The 14,208-nt window shown below is 42.8% G+C and overlaps 1 protein-coding gene, 1 long non-coding RNA gene and 1 pseudogene across 2 annotated transcripts; 2 read left to right on the plus strand and 1 right to left on the minus strand.

The window, feature by feature from the left end:
• The first annotated feature begins 365 nt into the window (after window positions 1-365).
• On the plus strand, window positions 366-1,053 carry LOC120111916. The gene is made up of 2 exons (XR_005513352.1): window positions 366-641; window positions 830-1,053. It is a non-coding gene; the product is annotated as an uncharacterized LOC120111916 (long non-coding RNA).
• A 6,469-nt stretch (window positions 1,054-7,522) lies between these two features.
• Window positions 7,523-8,008, plus strand: LOC103699299. Its single transcript, XM_008781334.2, has one exon. The coding sequence runs from the start codon at window positions 7,523-7,525 to the stop codon at window positions 8,006-8,008; it is 486 nt and encodes a 161-aa protein (XP_008779556.2).
• A 1,592-nt stretch (window positions 8,009-9,600) lies between these two features.
• Window positions 9,601-10,858, minus strand: LOC120111917 (annotated as a pseudogene).
• Between the last annotated feature and the right edge of the window lie 3,350 nt (window positions 10,859-14,208).

Consider the following 14,208-nt stretch of genomic DNA (forward strand, 5'->3'; position numbering starts at 1 on the left):
GAGACTTCGCCTCTCCCCTCTTGAGGATTCCCTTGAGGATTGGAAGGAAGAGAAAAATCCATTAGACTCTGGGGCTGTTGGTTTTCCTGGTCGAGACACTGGATCGCCCTCTCTGCAGCTACAATGCCAGCGATACGGCTCTATATATGAAGTTAAAGAATGGGACAGAATATTATTACTTGCGCCATCAGGTGGGGTCTGATTTGATGGAATTGATCGTTTTTTTTTTTGAGTATGGTGGAGGGAGACGCACGGCCTGTCCCCGGGCCTTTTTTTTTTTTTTTTTTTGCGTGGCATGTAATATTGTAATCCCGTTTCAGAATTTTTCACCCTTATTTTTTATTTTTTGGGTAGAGCATCCTCCTTCGATGGGATCTCTCCCTCGTCTTCTCTTTCTCACTCTCGGTGGTCTCGATGGATGATTGTCGGCTACTTGTGGTCGGATTGTGGTCGGATTTCAGAAAGAACAGAGCGGCGAAGAAGAGTTATGAGACAAACGTACCAGCCCATGGTAGAGATTGCGACGTCTTGGAGGCTGACTTTCAGAAGTTCAAGAACAAGTAATCAAAGTTTAAGGAGGAGGATGATCGTCGCGCGACGTCAAGCCTTCCCCTTTCCAGCTAAAACTTCCTTTGCCCATGGTATCCAAATCAAAACGATCGAATTTTTACCATTCCGTTCTCCAAAAGACGTGATTTTTCCTGAATTTCGAAAAATTGAGTGTTAGAAGTTTCAAAAACGAAGACGATCAGCTTATTATCCTCACGTTTGAATCATTTCTTTTATTTTGATATAATATTTTCTGTTTTATCTGGTCGGCGGGGAGCAGACGAAGGCTGCTTAGAAGAACGGGAAGGCGACCTCTAGAAAGTCGCGGGAATGGAGGAGAAAGCGGTGGACCGGAGGGCCGATGATGGCGCAAGACGGCTTTATTTGTTTGGTGTCTCTTTTAATCTTTTATGTATTTATTTACTCGATACTCATAAGAAGATGATCTACTTCTTCTTTTTTTGACTATTTAATTAAAGTCTGCAGCACGGGCCGAGTTATTTATTGTGGTGCATGTTACAAAATATTATTTCTATTCTAGCAGCGAACAACCCAAGCGTATAATCATTGCTGTCTAAGAAAGCCTTTAAATAAGAAGCTCGTTCCTGCATATTGAAGGAGATTGGCTACCTAACTACATTGAAAAAAATATATAAATAATAAATAAATAATAATATGTTTTGTGAACGAAATCAACTAATCATGGTAATAACATGTTTTGTGAACGAAATTTTTACTATTCTGTTCTCCAAAAGTGTGAGTTTTTCCAAATTTTGAGAAACTTAGTGCTGGAAGTTTCAAAAATGAAAATAATCGGCTTCTTATCTTAGCATTTCAATCATTTTTTTATTTTGAAATGAAAATGATCTACTATTTTTTTTGCCACTTAATTAAATTCTGCTACATGGGCCAGGTTGCCTATATGTTATATCATGTTATATTTATTCTGGGGTGGAATTAGTCAAAAGACTTAAAAGATCCTCCAACTCGATAATTCTTGCTGCCTATGAAAGCATTGAGATAAGAAGTTGGTTCCTAGGGGATTGGCTAATTAACTACATTGGAAAGAGAATATAGCTAATAAGTGGATGCTTTTTTTATTAAATATGCCAAGCATCATATTGAAAAGAGTCGGCATGATAATAAGTATCCACTACCAACCATTGGCGTGTTTTTCCATATTTGAAGGTAAGCTCATCAAATGGAAGGCCTTGTTATGTTATTTAATCTCGTGGATGATGGGATAGGCAACAAGTAAGGGGAAGATGTGAACTTGTTTCTAGCCAGTTTGTTTATTTACGATTCAGCTGTATGAATCCTTCCTTGGGGCTCGGGCAAGAAGTAAACATCCTTCTATGGTCATGGATGGCCATGACATATGGAAGGATACAAAAGCCATTATTGATATAATCCTGACAAACATTTATTGTCAACACGGCATGGCAAATATTGCATCCCTCGTGAAAGATTTCGTGACCCGGCAAACATTTATTGCATGTTTTGTATATTATAGGCTATGCAAGTCTGACATTCAACCACCTCCTTACCGCACCAATCACCATTCTTGTAGTCTCCTTCCATTCAAAGGTGGACGCATAGAGAGTTTTGGACAATCTCACAAAAGTCCACAGGCATGGGCCCCATCTGAGAAGGGAGACATGGCAATCCCTAGCGAGGAGAGGGAGAAGGAGAGGGAGAGGGAGAGGGAGAGTGAGATACTATGGTTTCCAGCTTGTCATATTTTAGCCATATCTTTTTTGTCTTTTCTTTTGAAACAAAGCACAATCATGGATACTTCACGTGCCAAGTACTTGTCAAGGTTGATATCCGATTATTAAAGAAGCAAAGAACATCAATATTTTCAATAGTGTGACATCTGTCACGACCATCCTGGAGATTGCAAACATGTGTTACTATTGGGCTAGGTTGAAATCAACATTATCCCTAATTCTCCGCTGGAATTGGTTGAATACTTATCCAATTCCCAGGTGGAGTAGGGGAATCAAAGCAATTTTCGCTTATACAGCTTGGCTAATTTGGTGAAGTAGAAATCTGAGGATTTTTTCAAATCCTATAGTCCCACCAGAAAGTATAACCCGACAGTTTAATAGTTGGTATTAAGATGTTAGGCAAAGCCAAGATCTTAAAACTTTGGATTCTGGTCCGAAGCTTTGGAGTAGAGCTGTTCATGGGCTGGACTTCGGATCTAAACTCTATTTATTTTTAATTAGACTTTCGGCTGGATGTATATATAGTATTTGATATTTTCTGTATCCAGACTAAGCCCATGATTAGCTTTAGTCTAAAGTAACCTTTCTGAGGGTTAACTTCCATAGCCCGGTCAGCCGTAAGCTGGCGGAAGCCAGATACATTATTAGGGATTCTTATGGGTCCTTAATATATGTAGGGGGGAGGAAAACTTCGACTTGCCCTGTCCCTTAGGCTGAGTTAGCAGCGGCTTAATAAGAGGACTCATAAGAGGACTCAACTACTGTCATACCCCGAACGCAGGGTACTAATTATAATATGCAACATATGAAACCTCTTCTCGATGATATAGTGCAGCTGAAGCGGGTTATTGGGCTTTCAAAGTTTCACATTTCTACCATGAAGGCAATCGTGTTGCAGATTGGTGGGCCTCCAAAGCACTTGAAGTCTTGAAGCTGATGTGAGCTGGGAAAAGGGTGCATTGTTACCACCCAAATTAGGCATCAGCCTATTTACTGGTTGCTGATGCGTTTGGAGACACTGTATGTCGTTCTTTAGTTTAGCTTTCCTACTCCTTTGCTAATAATAATATGCGCTATTTAGGTGGAGGCTTTGAGATCTATGCGGCGGATGATGATAGAGGATGGAATGCTTTGACATCTATTTAGGTGGACAATTGATAAAAGATGGAGTGCTTTGAGATCAGTGCAGGCAGATGAATGATAAAAAATAGAGCCTTTGAGATCTATGTAGGTGGGATGGGGTGCTTGGAGATCTGGGCAGACAAATGAATGATAGTGGATAGAGTGCTTTGAGATCCATACAGATTGATGGATAATAGAAGATGAGGGCTTTGAGATATGTGCATTGGATGGATGACAAAGGACAAAGTGCTTTAAGATCTATGCAGGCAGATAGATGATAGGGATATAGTGCTTTAAGATCTGTGTATATTGGTAAAGAAGAAAGGACAGAGTACTTTGAGATCTATGTAGGTGGATAGATAAGAGAGAATAGAACACTTTGAGATCTGTGTAGATGGATGGATGATAGAGAGCAAAGTGCCTTAAGATCTATGTTGGTAGATGAATGATAGATGATAGAGTACTTTAATATTTATGTTAGTAGATGGATGATTGAGGATGAGGCGCTTTGAGATGTGTGCAGATGAATAAATGACAAATAAAGTGCTTTGAGATCTGTGCAAGCGGATAAATGTTAGGGAATGTACCATTTTGAGATATGTGTAAGCATATGGATGATAGAGGATGAAGTTCTTTAAGTGATCGAGAATGGAGCGCTTTAAAATTTATACATATGGATAAATGAAAGAGTATGGAGCCCTTTAAGATTTGTGCAAGTGGATGAATCGTGGAGGACAAAGCATTTTGGGATCGCATGAAAGTCATAATTTGGATTTTTATTTTTATATTTTATTTTATTAATAATGTTAGAATTTAGATAGGCGAGTGAATTCTATTACAATGAAAATAAAATTTTGATGACTAATTAAAATTTTTTATGTTTTTTTTTGCTAAAGCGGATAGATCATACCTGACGAGTACGGATGCACCCAAGAAAATTAGAAAACAAAATGCCTCGGAGCGCCCAGGGCAACTCTTGTCTCCAACCCACAAGGTACTACCGGAATGACTGGCTACATAAGTAGCCACCCAATCTGCAGCCCTATTGGTTTCTCGAAAACCATGCTTGGCCTGGAAAGCCCCTCCGTTGCTCAGTATTGTCCAGATATCTCGAAGCAATAGGTGGTCACGGCCATCACCCCTTGGCCCCTCCGGATCCAACTGATGACCATGGTCGAGTCACCATCCAAAATAATAGAGCTAGCTCGTAAATTACATCAGGCATGACCACCTATTGAATTACACATGGCTTTACATGATTCCTTTTTAAGATAGCAGGAGATACTATGGAGACAGAAGTCCAGGGTACAGTGAATTTTAGAGGGGGATCGAAACACCAAATTCTTTCATCAGGCAACGATGATTAGGAGAAACCAGAACATGATTAGAGTTATCAGGAGTGAGGATGGCCAGATGTCAGATGACCCTGCTATGATCCGGAGGATTGTGGAGTGCTTTTTCAGAGCAAGGTGGACAGAGCATTCAGGAGAGGGGGGCCGAGTGGAGATGTCGATGCCGGCGACGAGGGTGTCGGAGGAGGAGACTGCAGCATTGATCAGACCGATTTCGGTGGAGGAGATTCGGGAGGCGATTTGGTCCCTTGAGGGGGACAAGGCGCCGGGGCCGCATGGATTTCTACTGTTGCTCTTTCGGAGGTACTGGTTGATAGTGGGACAGGACGTGACGGCGGCCATACAACAGTTTTTTACTACAACAGTGATGTCATCGGACTGGCAGCGGACCTTCATTGCCTTATACCGAAACGGCGGTATGCTTCTGAGCCGGGTCGCTTTCAACCTATTAGCCTGTGCACCACTATGTACAAGGCTACGGCAAAGATCCTTGCCGTCAGGTTGCGGGACATTCTACCGAGGTTGATTAGTCCGAAGCAGGGAGCTTTCATAGGAGGTCGGAGCATTTTCGACAATGTCATGATTGCCCAGAAGTTCATGTTTGACTTGGAGAGGGCCCCGATGAGGAGAAGCTTGATGGGAGTCAAGCTTGATATGGAGCGGGCCTACGATAGGATGCGATGGAAGTTTGTTCATCAGTCTTTGTAGGGGTTTGGGTTTCCTGAGGCGTGGATTTGGTGGATCATGAGTTGTGTCAGGACTCCATCCTTTACCATTCTGGTGAATGGCACGCCTTCTCGCTACTTTGTGTCTGCGGGTGGGCTACGACAGGGTTGTCCCCTATCCCCTCTTCTATTTATCATCTGCGCGGATGCACTATCCAGAGCGCTGCATCAGACCGTGCTTACTCAAGAGTTGAAGGCTTACAGGCTAGTGGTGGATGCCCCTTCGATCTTCCACTTGCTTTTCGCGGATGACTGCCTGTTGCTAGCTTGTGCGACACGCTGGGATGCTCGAGCTCTGGGCAGGGTTCTAAAGGACTACTGTGCCATGTCTGGTCAACGAGTTAATTTCTCGAAATCCGCAGTTTGTTTTAGCCCGTCGACCAGACAGGAGGTGAGACACTCCATTAGCGAGATATTGGTGGTGGGCGAGCATGATGGTTCGATGAGATACTTGGGGGTCCCGCTCTCTGGCCGGCGATTGCACGGGAGAGATTGTTCCTACTTGGAGGCTAGCATCAGGTAGAGGATGGAGGGTTGGTAGATGCACTCACTATCTATGATGGGGAGGGTCACTTTGGCTCGGTCAGTACTCTCTTCGATTCCCATTTATTTACTTTCCCATTCCTTCATTCCAGTGTCAGTTCTGAGGTCCATTGAGCAGCTAGTCAGAAATTTGGGGGAGGCAAGGCGATAGAGGTGGTATTCATTTGCTGGCGTGGGAGGTGGTGTGCCAGCCTACTAGACATGGAGGTTTGGGGGTGCAGTCCTTACTGGTACAGAGGGAGGCATTAGTGGCTCGCCACGTTGCTAGGTATGTCATGGAGCCTGATAGTATGTGGTCCTCACTGATGAGGGCCAAGTATGGAGCTTTGGTTCCTGGTGTGAGAGCAGCCCGCCACCATTCTCTGGTGTGGCGGGAGATGTGTGCCAGAGCAGGGGTGGTCCTATCGAAGATTAGATGGGCTATTGGTGATGGTCGCTCCATCGATGTCTTGGAGGATTGTTGGGTGACTGCTGTGCCGATCAGCCGTATGCCGACCATGGTGGATTCGGTGCGACTAACGGGCCAGAGGGTCAGTGACCTGTTGGATCCAGATGAGGGCGGATGGAGGGAGGGGCTGTTACGAGAGGTGTTTGGGGTGCAGCTGGCAGAGATGATTTTGGGTCTTCCGGTGCCATTTCAGGGGGAGTCTGACAGGCTGGTCGGGGCGCCGTCGGGCCGATCACAGGTGCGAGCTAGGGATCTACATGCTCTTTTCAGTAGGGAGCCAGCTAGACGGATTGAGGGAGGTTGGATCTGGAGGATGCAGATTCATCCACGAGTGGCGCTCTTCATCTGGAAGGTGGCTTGGGGCTGCCTTCCTACCAGGAGTATGCTAGTCAGACGGGGCATGTGGGTCCCTCAGGGGTGCGAGGTGTGTCCGGATACTACTATCCACGTAGGAATTTTAGACAGACTGAGAGGCAGACTCTTCTCATATGACAATCAAGGAAGCCCAACGACCATGATCGAAACCCAGCCACTGCCGAGAAGCTAGTACGAGAGGAGTAGGAGTAGCGAGTATATCAAATTGATTATTAGAAAGTGTAGGTTCAATTGGATTGGATGAATCTGTCAAGTCAAGGTCAACGTTCGATTCAACTACTTTTTGATGACCCACCGCCTTCCCTCGGACCTTCCACTCTGTTTTCTAGACTGACTGGGAGAAGCTCTTCCTTTCCGGAGCAACTTTCCCGAGGACCAATTGAGAAAGGCGGCTTCCTTTCTCTGGTGTCTGGATCTCCAGCATTTTCTAAACGAACAAGAGCCAATCCGAATTGATCCTGTAACAGGTCTGCTACAGAACGAATACGTTTATTTTTCAAGTGATTCATATCGTCAAGTGTACCCATTCCAAATTTCATTCCGATCAAATGATCCGCAGCAGCCAATACATCTCGTGGTAACAAAAATGTATTGTTCTGAGGTCGTCAAGCGGGGAAGAAGGGATGTCATAATTGGTTGAATAAGACAAAAAGAGCAGTGCCCTAGGGCTAGAGAGATATGGAGGTCGTCTCCTACTCCTATCCCCACTCAGTAGAGACGACACAGGATCTGATACACTTGCTACGGGCCACGGTGCGGAGCCCTAGGCTTGCGGAGGAGGGGATTCTTAGGGCATACCTGGCTTACCACATCTGGTTGGACCGGAATGCTCGACTGTTTGAGGGCAGGAGGCTCTCGGCGAGGATGGTGATAAAGAGAGCTGTGCTTCAGGCCGAGGAGGTCTTTTCTTGTACTACCGTGTCTTCACTTGGGATAACTAGGGACATCTGGGGTACCCGCAGTGCTGTTTTAGCGTCCAGGTTTGCCGTTGTTTCTTGGATACCCCCACCCCTTGGTTATCTTAAAGTGAATTTTGATGGCAGTGTGGCGACGGACAGGAGGTTGGGAGGAGTTGGATTTGTTATCCGAGACCATTTTGGGAGTTTGGTTGCAGCGGGAGGGCGGGGCTCGACAGGTCTCACGGTTGCTGGGGCAGAGCTGTAGGCAGCTTGGGCGGGCATATCCTATGCGAGGCGGGTGCTCGGGGCCGGACGGGTGTACCTTGAGGGGGATTCCTCCATAGTCATAGATTGGATCCGGGGTGCTCATAGGTATGGAGATGGGCATCCGCTCATTTGGGAGACGCACATATTGGCTATGGAGATGGACGAGTTTCAGGCCGTACACATTTTCCGGGAGGCGAACACGGCTGCAGACTGGGTCGCCTCTTATGTTGCACGACACTCCGGGGAGTTCCACTGGACATCCACAGTAGAGCTACCGCCATATTTGTATTTTTTGCTTTCTTCTGATTTGGCAGGATGTACTCACGTTAGAGCTATATGAATTGCCGTTTTCACCCAAAAAAAATAATAATAACCTGCAAAAATTCTGTCGTGGTTGGAATTTGTCGAAGGATGCAAAAGAAACTCAAACTAGATAATCCTTGCTGTCTAAGAAAGCTTTTAGATAAGAAACTGGCTCCCACATATTGAAGGGGATTAGCTATCTAACTACATTGGAAAGGGAATATAGCTAATAAGTGGATACTCGTGTACCCATTATTTTGTGAAAGATAGGTAATCAACTAATCATAGTAATAATATGTTGTGAGGCAACTTTACCGTCATAAGGAAGTGTCGTGTTGGGGGGGGGGGGACCCAATCATAAGACGCTGAGATGGGTCCAAATGTTGTCCGCTAACCTTCCCAGTCCATGTGAGAAAGAGAAGGGGGGAAAAGAATGAGAAATGGCTCCATTGACTCGCAAGAAACTACCCTGTCTTATTAGCTAAGATTTGAAGCATTTGCTTTCTCTTTTAAACAAAGAATTAAATTCCAACGAGATTGAAAAAGTCATAACTGAATCCTATTTTCAGAGTCAAAAAGAAATTAACATGACTGCGTCGGCAATCTTTTTCTCTTGGTTGGTAGGAGAGTGTGTGGAAATATAGATGGTTTCCTTCATGCATAATCCAACCATCTTGCTTCACAAAGCCAAACCAGTGAGCTTTGATCATGTGTGCTTGTTATCGGGTCCCCTATATTATAGACTAAACAACTCTGATATCAGCCACCTCCTTGCCGCACCAATTCGCCTAATAAGTTGAACCAGTCTCCTTCCATTCAAAGGTGGAGACACACAGTTTTGGACCGTCCGACAAAAGACCACAGACACGGTGCCCATCTGAGATGGGAGACATGGCAATCCTTGGCTTGGAGCCTCATGCTCCTCCGCATGTTTAGAGGAAGAAGGCGACGAGAATTCTTGGTACTCTTGTAAGATTGCCAAGAAAGTTGAATTTTATCTAAAATTAAGATAAAGAGTAACCAAATAAATTATGAAAACAGAGGCAAGAAATTTGATGATGGTTCTACCTTACATCCATTTCATGAATAGCTCAAACTAGTTACCCTGACAGATGTCCAATAGTACGGCACCCATGAATGGCACAACATATAATTGTCTGTCACTCATGCCCACCCCCATGCAACAAATCATAGCAACCTTTCACCACATCAGTTTGAGAACAAGCTAGTTTAATAACTTCTTTTAAGATTCATATTTAAATATTAATCTCAAACTAGAGGATCCTTGCTGCATGAAAGGCATCTTGAATAAGTAAGAAGATGGTCGCACACGTACAAAAGGGAAACACAGCTTTAATGCTTTATGGGATTAGATGCGATACATGAAAAAGAGATGAATATCGAGCTGCCACCCCATCATCAGTAGGCTGGAGAATATTTTTGCATGCATACCTAGCGCGCACAGCCAAGCGTCTCTGAGAATTCACGATGCTTGGAAGGTCAGACCGGATCCAGCCAGCTTCTCTTGGACAATTCGGTCCAACGTCTCCCCCATTTCACGACTCAAATGATTTGCCCAATCTCCAACCTTGCCTTTTCTGAAAAAACGACTCGTGCGGCACGCTTGTCTCCCTTACTTCGTATACACCTCTTTTATTCACCTCCATACTGCTGAGCTTCTCAAAACTGCACAGTTGTACAATCTCCTCCACCACCCCATCCTTCTCCTCCTCCTCCGAGAAGGGACGCCCCACGTACTCCGCTACCCTTCTCACGTTCATCTCCTCGTACTTCAGGAAAAGCACCTTCTCCGACCTCCTCAGGCTCTCCCTCCAGTACTCGAGATTATGATCCCAGATCGGCCGAAAAGCGAGACCCCACCGCAAAACAACTCGAAGGCTTCGCTCAGCCCCATGCTGTCGGGCTTGAGCTTTTGCGCGATGTGCCACAACGAGACCACCACATCCTTGGGGTCTCGGCAGAGATAAACTAGCCGGCAACCGCAGTCGGCCACAGAGGACGGCAATATGGAGTAAGGCAAGTGGGTGGCGAGGAGCCTCGGCGGAGGGATCGCCTCCAGATCGGGGAATCGATGGCGAAAGGGGACCTCTAAGAAGGGCACACATGCATGGGGGTTGCGGGTGAGCAGAGGGTGTTGAGCGAAGGTGTAGTTGGTGCGGTTCATGATGGCGAACAGAAGTGCTTTAAGCCAGGTGGTGCCGGATTTGGGCTGGGTGACGAGGATGAGGTCGGAGGGGCAGGGCTTGAAGTGATCTTGGAGGGCCATCACGCGTGGAAGCATATTTTCATGGACCCAAAAGCCTTTGTACATTCTGAGGGGATGTGCAAAAAATCCTTTATGTTTTCGTAGCGAGGATTGGAGATCGCTGTGCTCCTTGGTGGAGACTTCGCCTCTCTCCTCTTGAGGATTCTCTTGAGGATTGGAAGGAAGAGAAAAATCCATTGGACTCAAACTTGATTATCCTTGCTGTCTAAGAAAGCCTTTATATAAGAAGCTGTTTGCTACCTAGCAGTTACATTGGAAAGAAAATATAGCTAATAAGTGGATATTCATGTATCCACTATTTTGTGAAAGATAGGTAATCATTTAACCATGGTAATAATATGTTTTGTGAACAGAATTTTTACCATTCCGTTCCCCAAAGATGTAATTTTTTTTCGAATTATGAAAAAACTAGTGTTAGAAGCTTCAAAACAACCACAATCTCCATAAAAGTTAATGATTTTGGTGAATATTTTTCTTTTTAAAAAATTACTCTGGCATCACAACTATTAAGTTATCAATAGATTAGCTCGCACCTTTAAGTTTAAAAAACTATTTTTATTTATCAATTAAAAATTTGTATTATTGTACCATACAAAGTTATAGTTTTTCTAAAAAAGAAATATTTGAAATATACAATGATGAAAACTGATAAAAGAGTTGTTCGAGAGGAGGTTGGATAGTGATGGTCATGACCATATATAATTGTCAAAAAATATATTTCAATTTGAATCAAATCCATTTTCTATTTATTTTTCATCAATTAATTAGTTGAATCTCATAGTGCCATTCATTCTAATGGATCTCATCAAAAGAGAGAGAGAGAGAGAGAGAGAGAGAGAGAGAGAGAGAGAGAGATGGGGGGAGGTGGATCGTGGGACTCACTCTGGTTTCCAACTTATCATATTATAACCACATCTTTTTGTCTTTTCTTTTGACCACAAAGTACAATCATGGATACTTCACGTGCCAAGTACTTGTCAAGGTTGATATTCATTCATGAAAGAAGCTAAGAACGTCAACATTTTCAAAAGTATGACATCTGTAATGACGAACATGAAGATTCCGAACATGTCGTTACTACTAGGCTAGGCTGAAATCAACATTTGGTTGCACCAAATCTCTAATTCTCTGCTGAAATTGGTTGAGTATCTATCCAATTCCAAGGCGGAATAGGAAATTAAAGCCATTTTGGCTTATACAACTTGGCTTATTTGATAAAGTAGATATCTGAGAATTTTTCTGAATCCTACAGTCCCACCAGAAAGTATAATCCGACATGTTGATGGATGGTATTCAGATGTTAGGACTCATACTTGATAATCCTTGCTGTCTAAGAAAGCCTTTATATAAGAAGCTGGTTCCCATATATTGAAGGAGATTGGCTACCTAATTACATTGGAAAGGAAATTAATATATGACTCGTTAATCTTTCTGTTCCAAGTTTGATGTAAACATATCATGATGCATGCTTGAGTTCAAACAAAGATGTGATGAAAACTTGAATTAGACTTAATACGTCCAGGTGTCAAAGCGAACAACCATGCATCATGCTATTTTATGAAATCGAGTGCATATAGGTAGTCACCAATCATGATATGAGGGTTATGCTCGTGATGACGCTTTGTACTTCCAAGCGGCAAAGTATAAATAGGAGTTAGATGGTGCTAGATATACAGATACCGGAGTTCTGTGATAATAGACCCCTCGAAGGTGGTGTTTAATGCTAAAAAGTGTAGCAGAGTCTACCGATATATATATATATATATATATATATGCTAGATTAGATAACTAATGTGATCATCTGCATGAATCAATCATGGTATAAGAATTGCCAGTGCTGATACCTTCATGTTATGTTAAAAAGAGAGGTTCCAAATGAGCATGCATGGAACAAATGGAAACAAATCACTATGGAGTGAATAGATTGCAAATCATTTTAGATCAGCTGGCCATTGTAGTTTGAACACTTGTGATATATTGACCACATTAAAATGCTTAAGGCAATCTGCAGGATACTGGATCTAATGATAAACAAGAAACATGCCAGTTTCATAAGAAGGGATAATTCCTTAGTAGAAATGCATGGGATCCAATACTCTCATGGCCATGTGGGCTGAAGAACATATTAGATATCAATGGCAAGTCACTAGTGGAGACACTTGTCATATTATGAAGGACTTGCCATGGCTGCTTTAGAAGCTGTTGAATCATTGGCTCATGGGCAGAGTGAGGACGTAATTCTGCACTTAATGCATGAAGAAAAGGATCCTGGTTTTGCAGCCATTTTCGCAAACCTCTTCTTGATTCCAGCAGGGTTTCTCCATAAATGCTGAGCTTGTTATTTTTCTTTTCATGGATGAAAAATAGAATGACCGGAAGCCAGAAGCGCTCTCAAGAACCAGTGCTTAAACAACGTTTATCTACTAGAACAGTTCTGGTTGGCCTGGCTTGACAGTTCATAGTTGCAAAGTCCCTGTTTGGAATCATAAGAGGCAGCAATAAGTAGACAAATCAATATGCAAGAGATGACTTGGTAAATAGTTAGGATGCAACCACATTTGGAATTGGCACCGTCTTCAAGTTGAAATTATGATACAACGAGAAGAAAGATTGCTGGAAATGCTCCATAAGAGGAAGCACGTCCTAGATGCTAAACATAAAAGTAAAGAATTTGTGAAGGGTTACTTGGTAATCAGAATGTAGCTCATTGTTCAGCTGGTTATCGTGAACCATAAAAAAATAAAAAATAAAAAAAATCCCAGTTTCCTCAAAATATTTCTAGATTCACAAGCTGATACGAAAAGGGAATCTGAATATGATGAGAAAATCGAGAAAAAAAAAAAGTAGTAAGAGGAAGTTGATTAGTGGCAGATACTAAATCCGCCAAATCAATGTGACCCCAAAAACTTTAGAATAGCAATAATGGAGAGTTGGTGGCTTACATTTTTTATACGAAAATGAGGGAAAGGGCCCATGGAACATGAATACTTGCAGTTTGGGCTGCTAAGAAGTCACAAAAAAAAAAAGACAACGCGCAACACGTTCCTCTTTTTATTGTTATCATTCAGTATGGTAATAAAATCCTATTTGGTTCTCATCTGCCAAATGGTACTAAGCATGTAACAAGCTTGAGAGAAATGGGTCATCAGTCAGTCCATCTAGAGTAGACTACTCTCGAATCTCAATTAAGATGACAGAATATAGTTCAGATGAAAAGTGACATGAAAAAGGATGATTCTTAAACCATTTTGAAAATGAACCCCAAAGGGCAGATGAGAAGGAAGAAATAGGCAAACATAGTACTTTGAGATCTGCATAAGCAGAAGAATGATAAAAGGATCTAGCCCTTTAAGTGATAAAGAATCGAGCGCTTCAAAATTTATGCAAATAGATAGATGATAAAGTATAGAGTTCATTAAGATCTGTGCAAGTGGATAAATTACAAAGGACAAAGCAGATTGCGAAAAAATCATGATTTGATTTTTTTATTTTATTAATTGTGCTAGAATCCAGATAGACCCGTGAATTCTATTGCAATGAAAATAAGATTTTGATGGGTAATTAAAATTTTTTATTTTTTGGGGGTCTAAATTTAACTGCCCCAAATT

This window comes from Phoenix dactylifera, chromosome 9 (assembly GCF_009389715.1).
Source record: "Phoenix dactylifera cultivar Barhee BC4 chromosome 9, palm_55x_up_171113_PBpolish2nd_filt_p, whole genome shotgun sequence".
In the NCBI taxonomy this organism is placed as follows: Eukaryota; Viridiplantae; Streptophyta; class Magnoliopsida; order Arecales; family Arecaceae; genus Phoenix; species Phoenix dactylifera.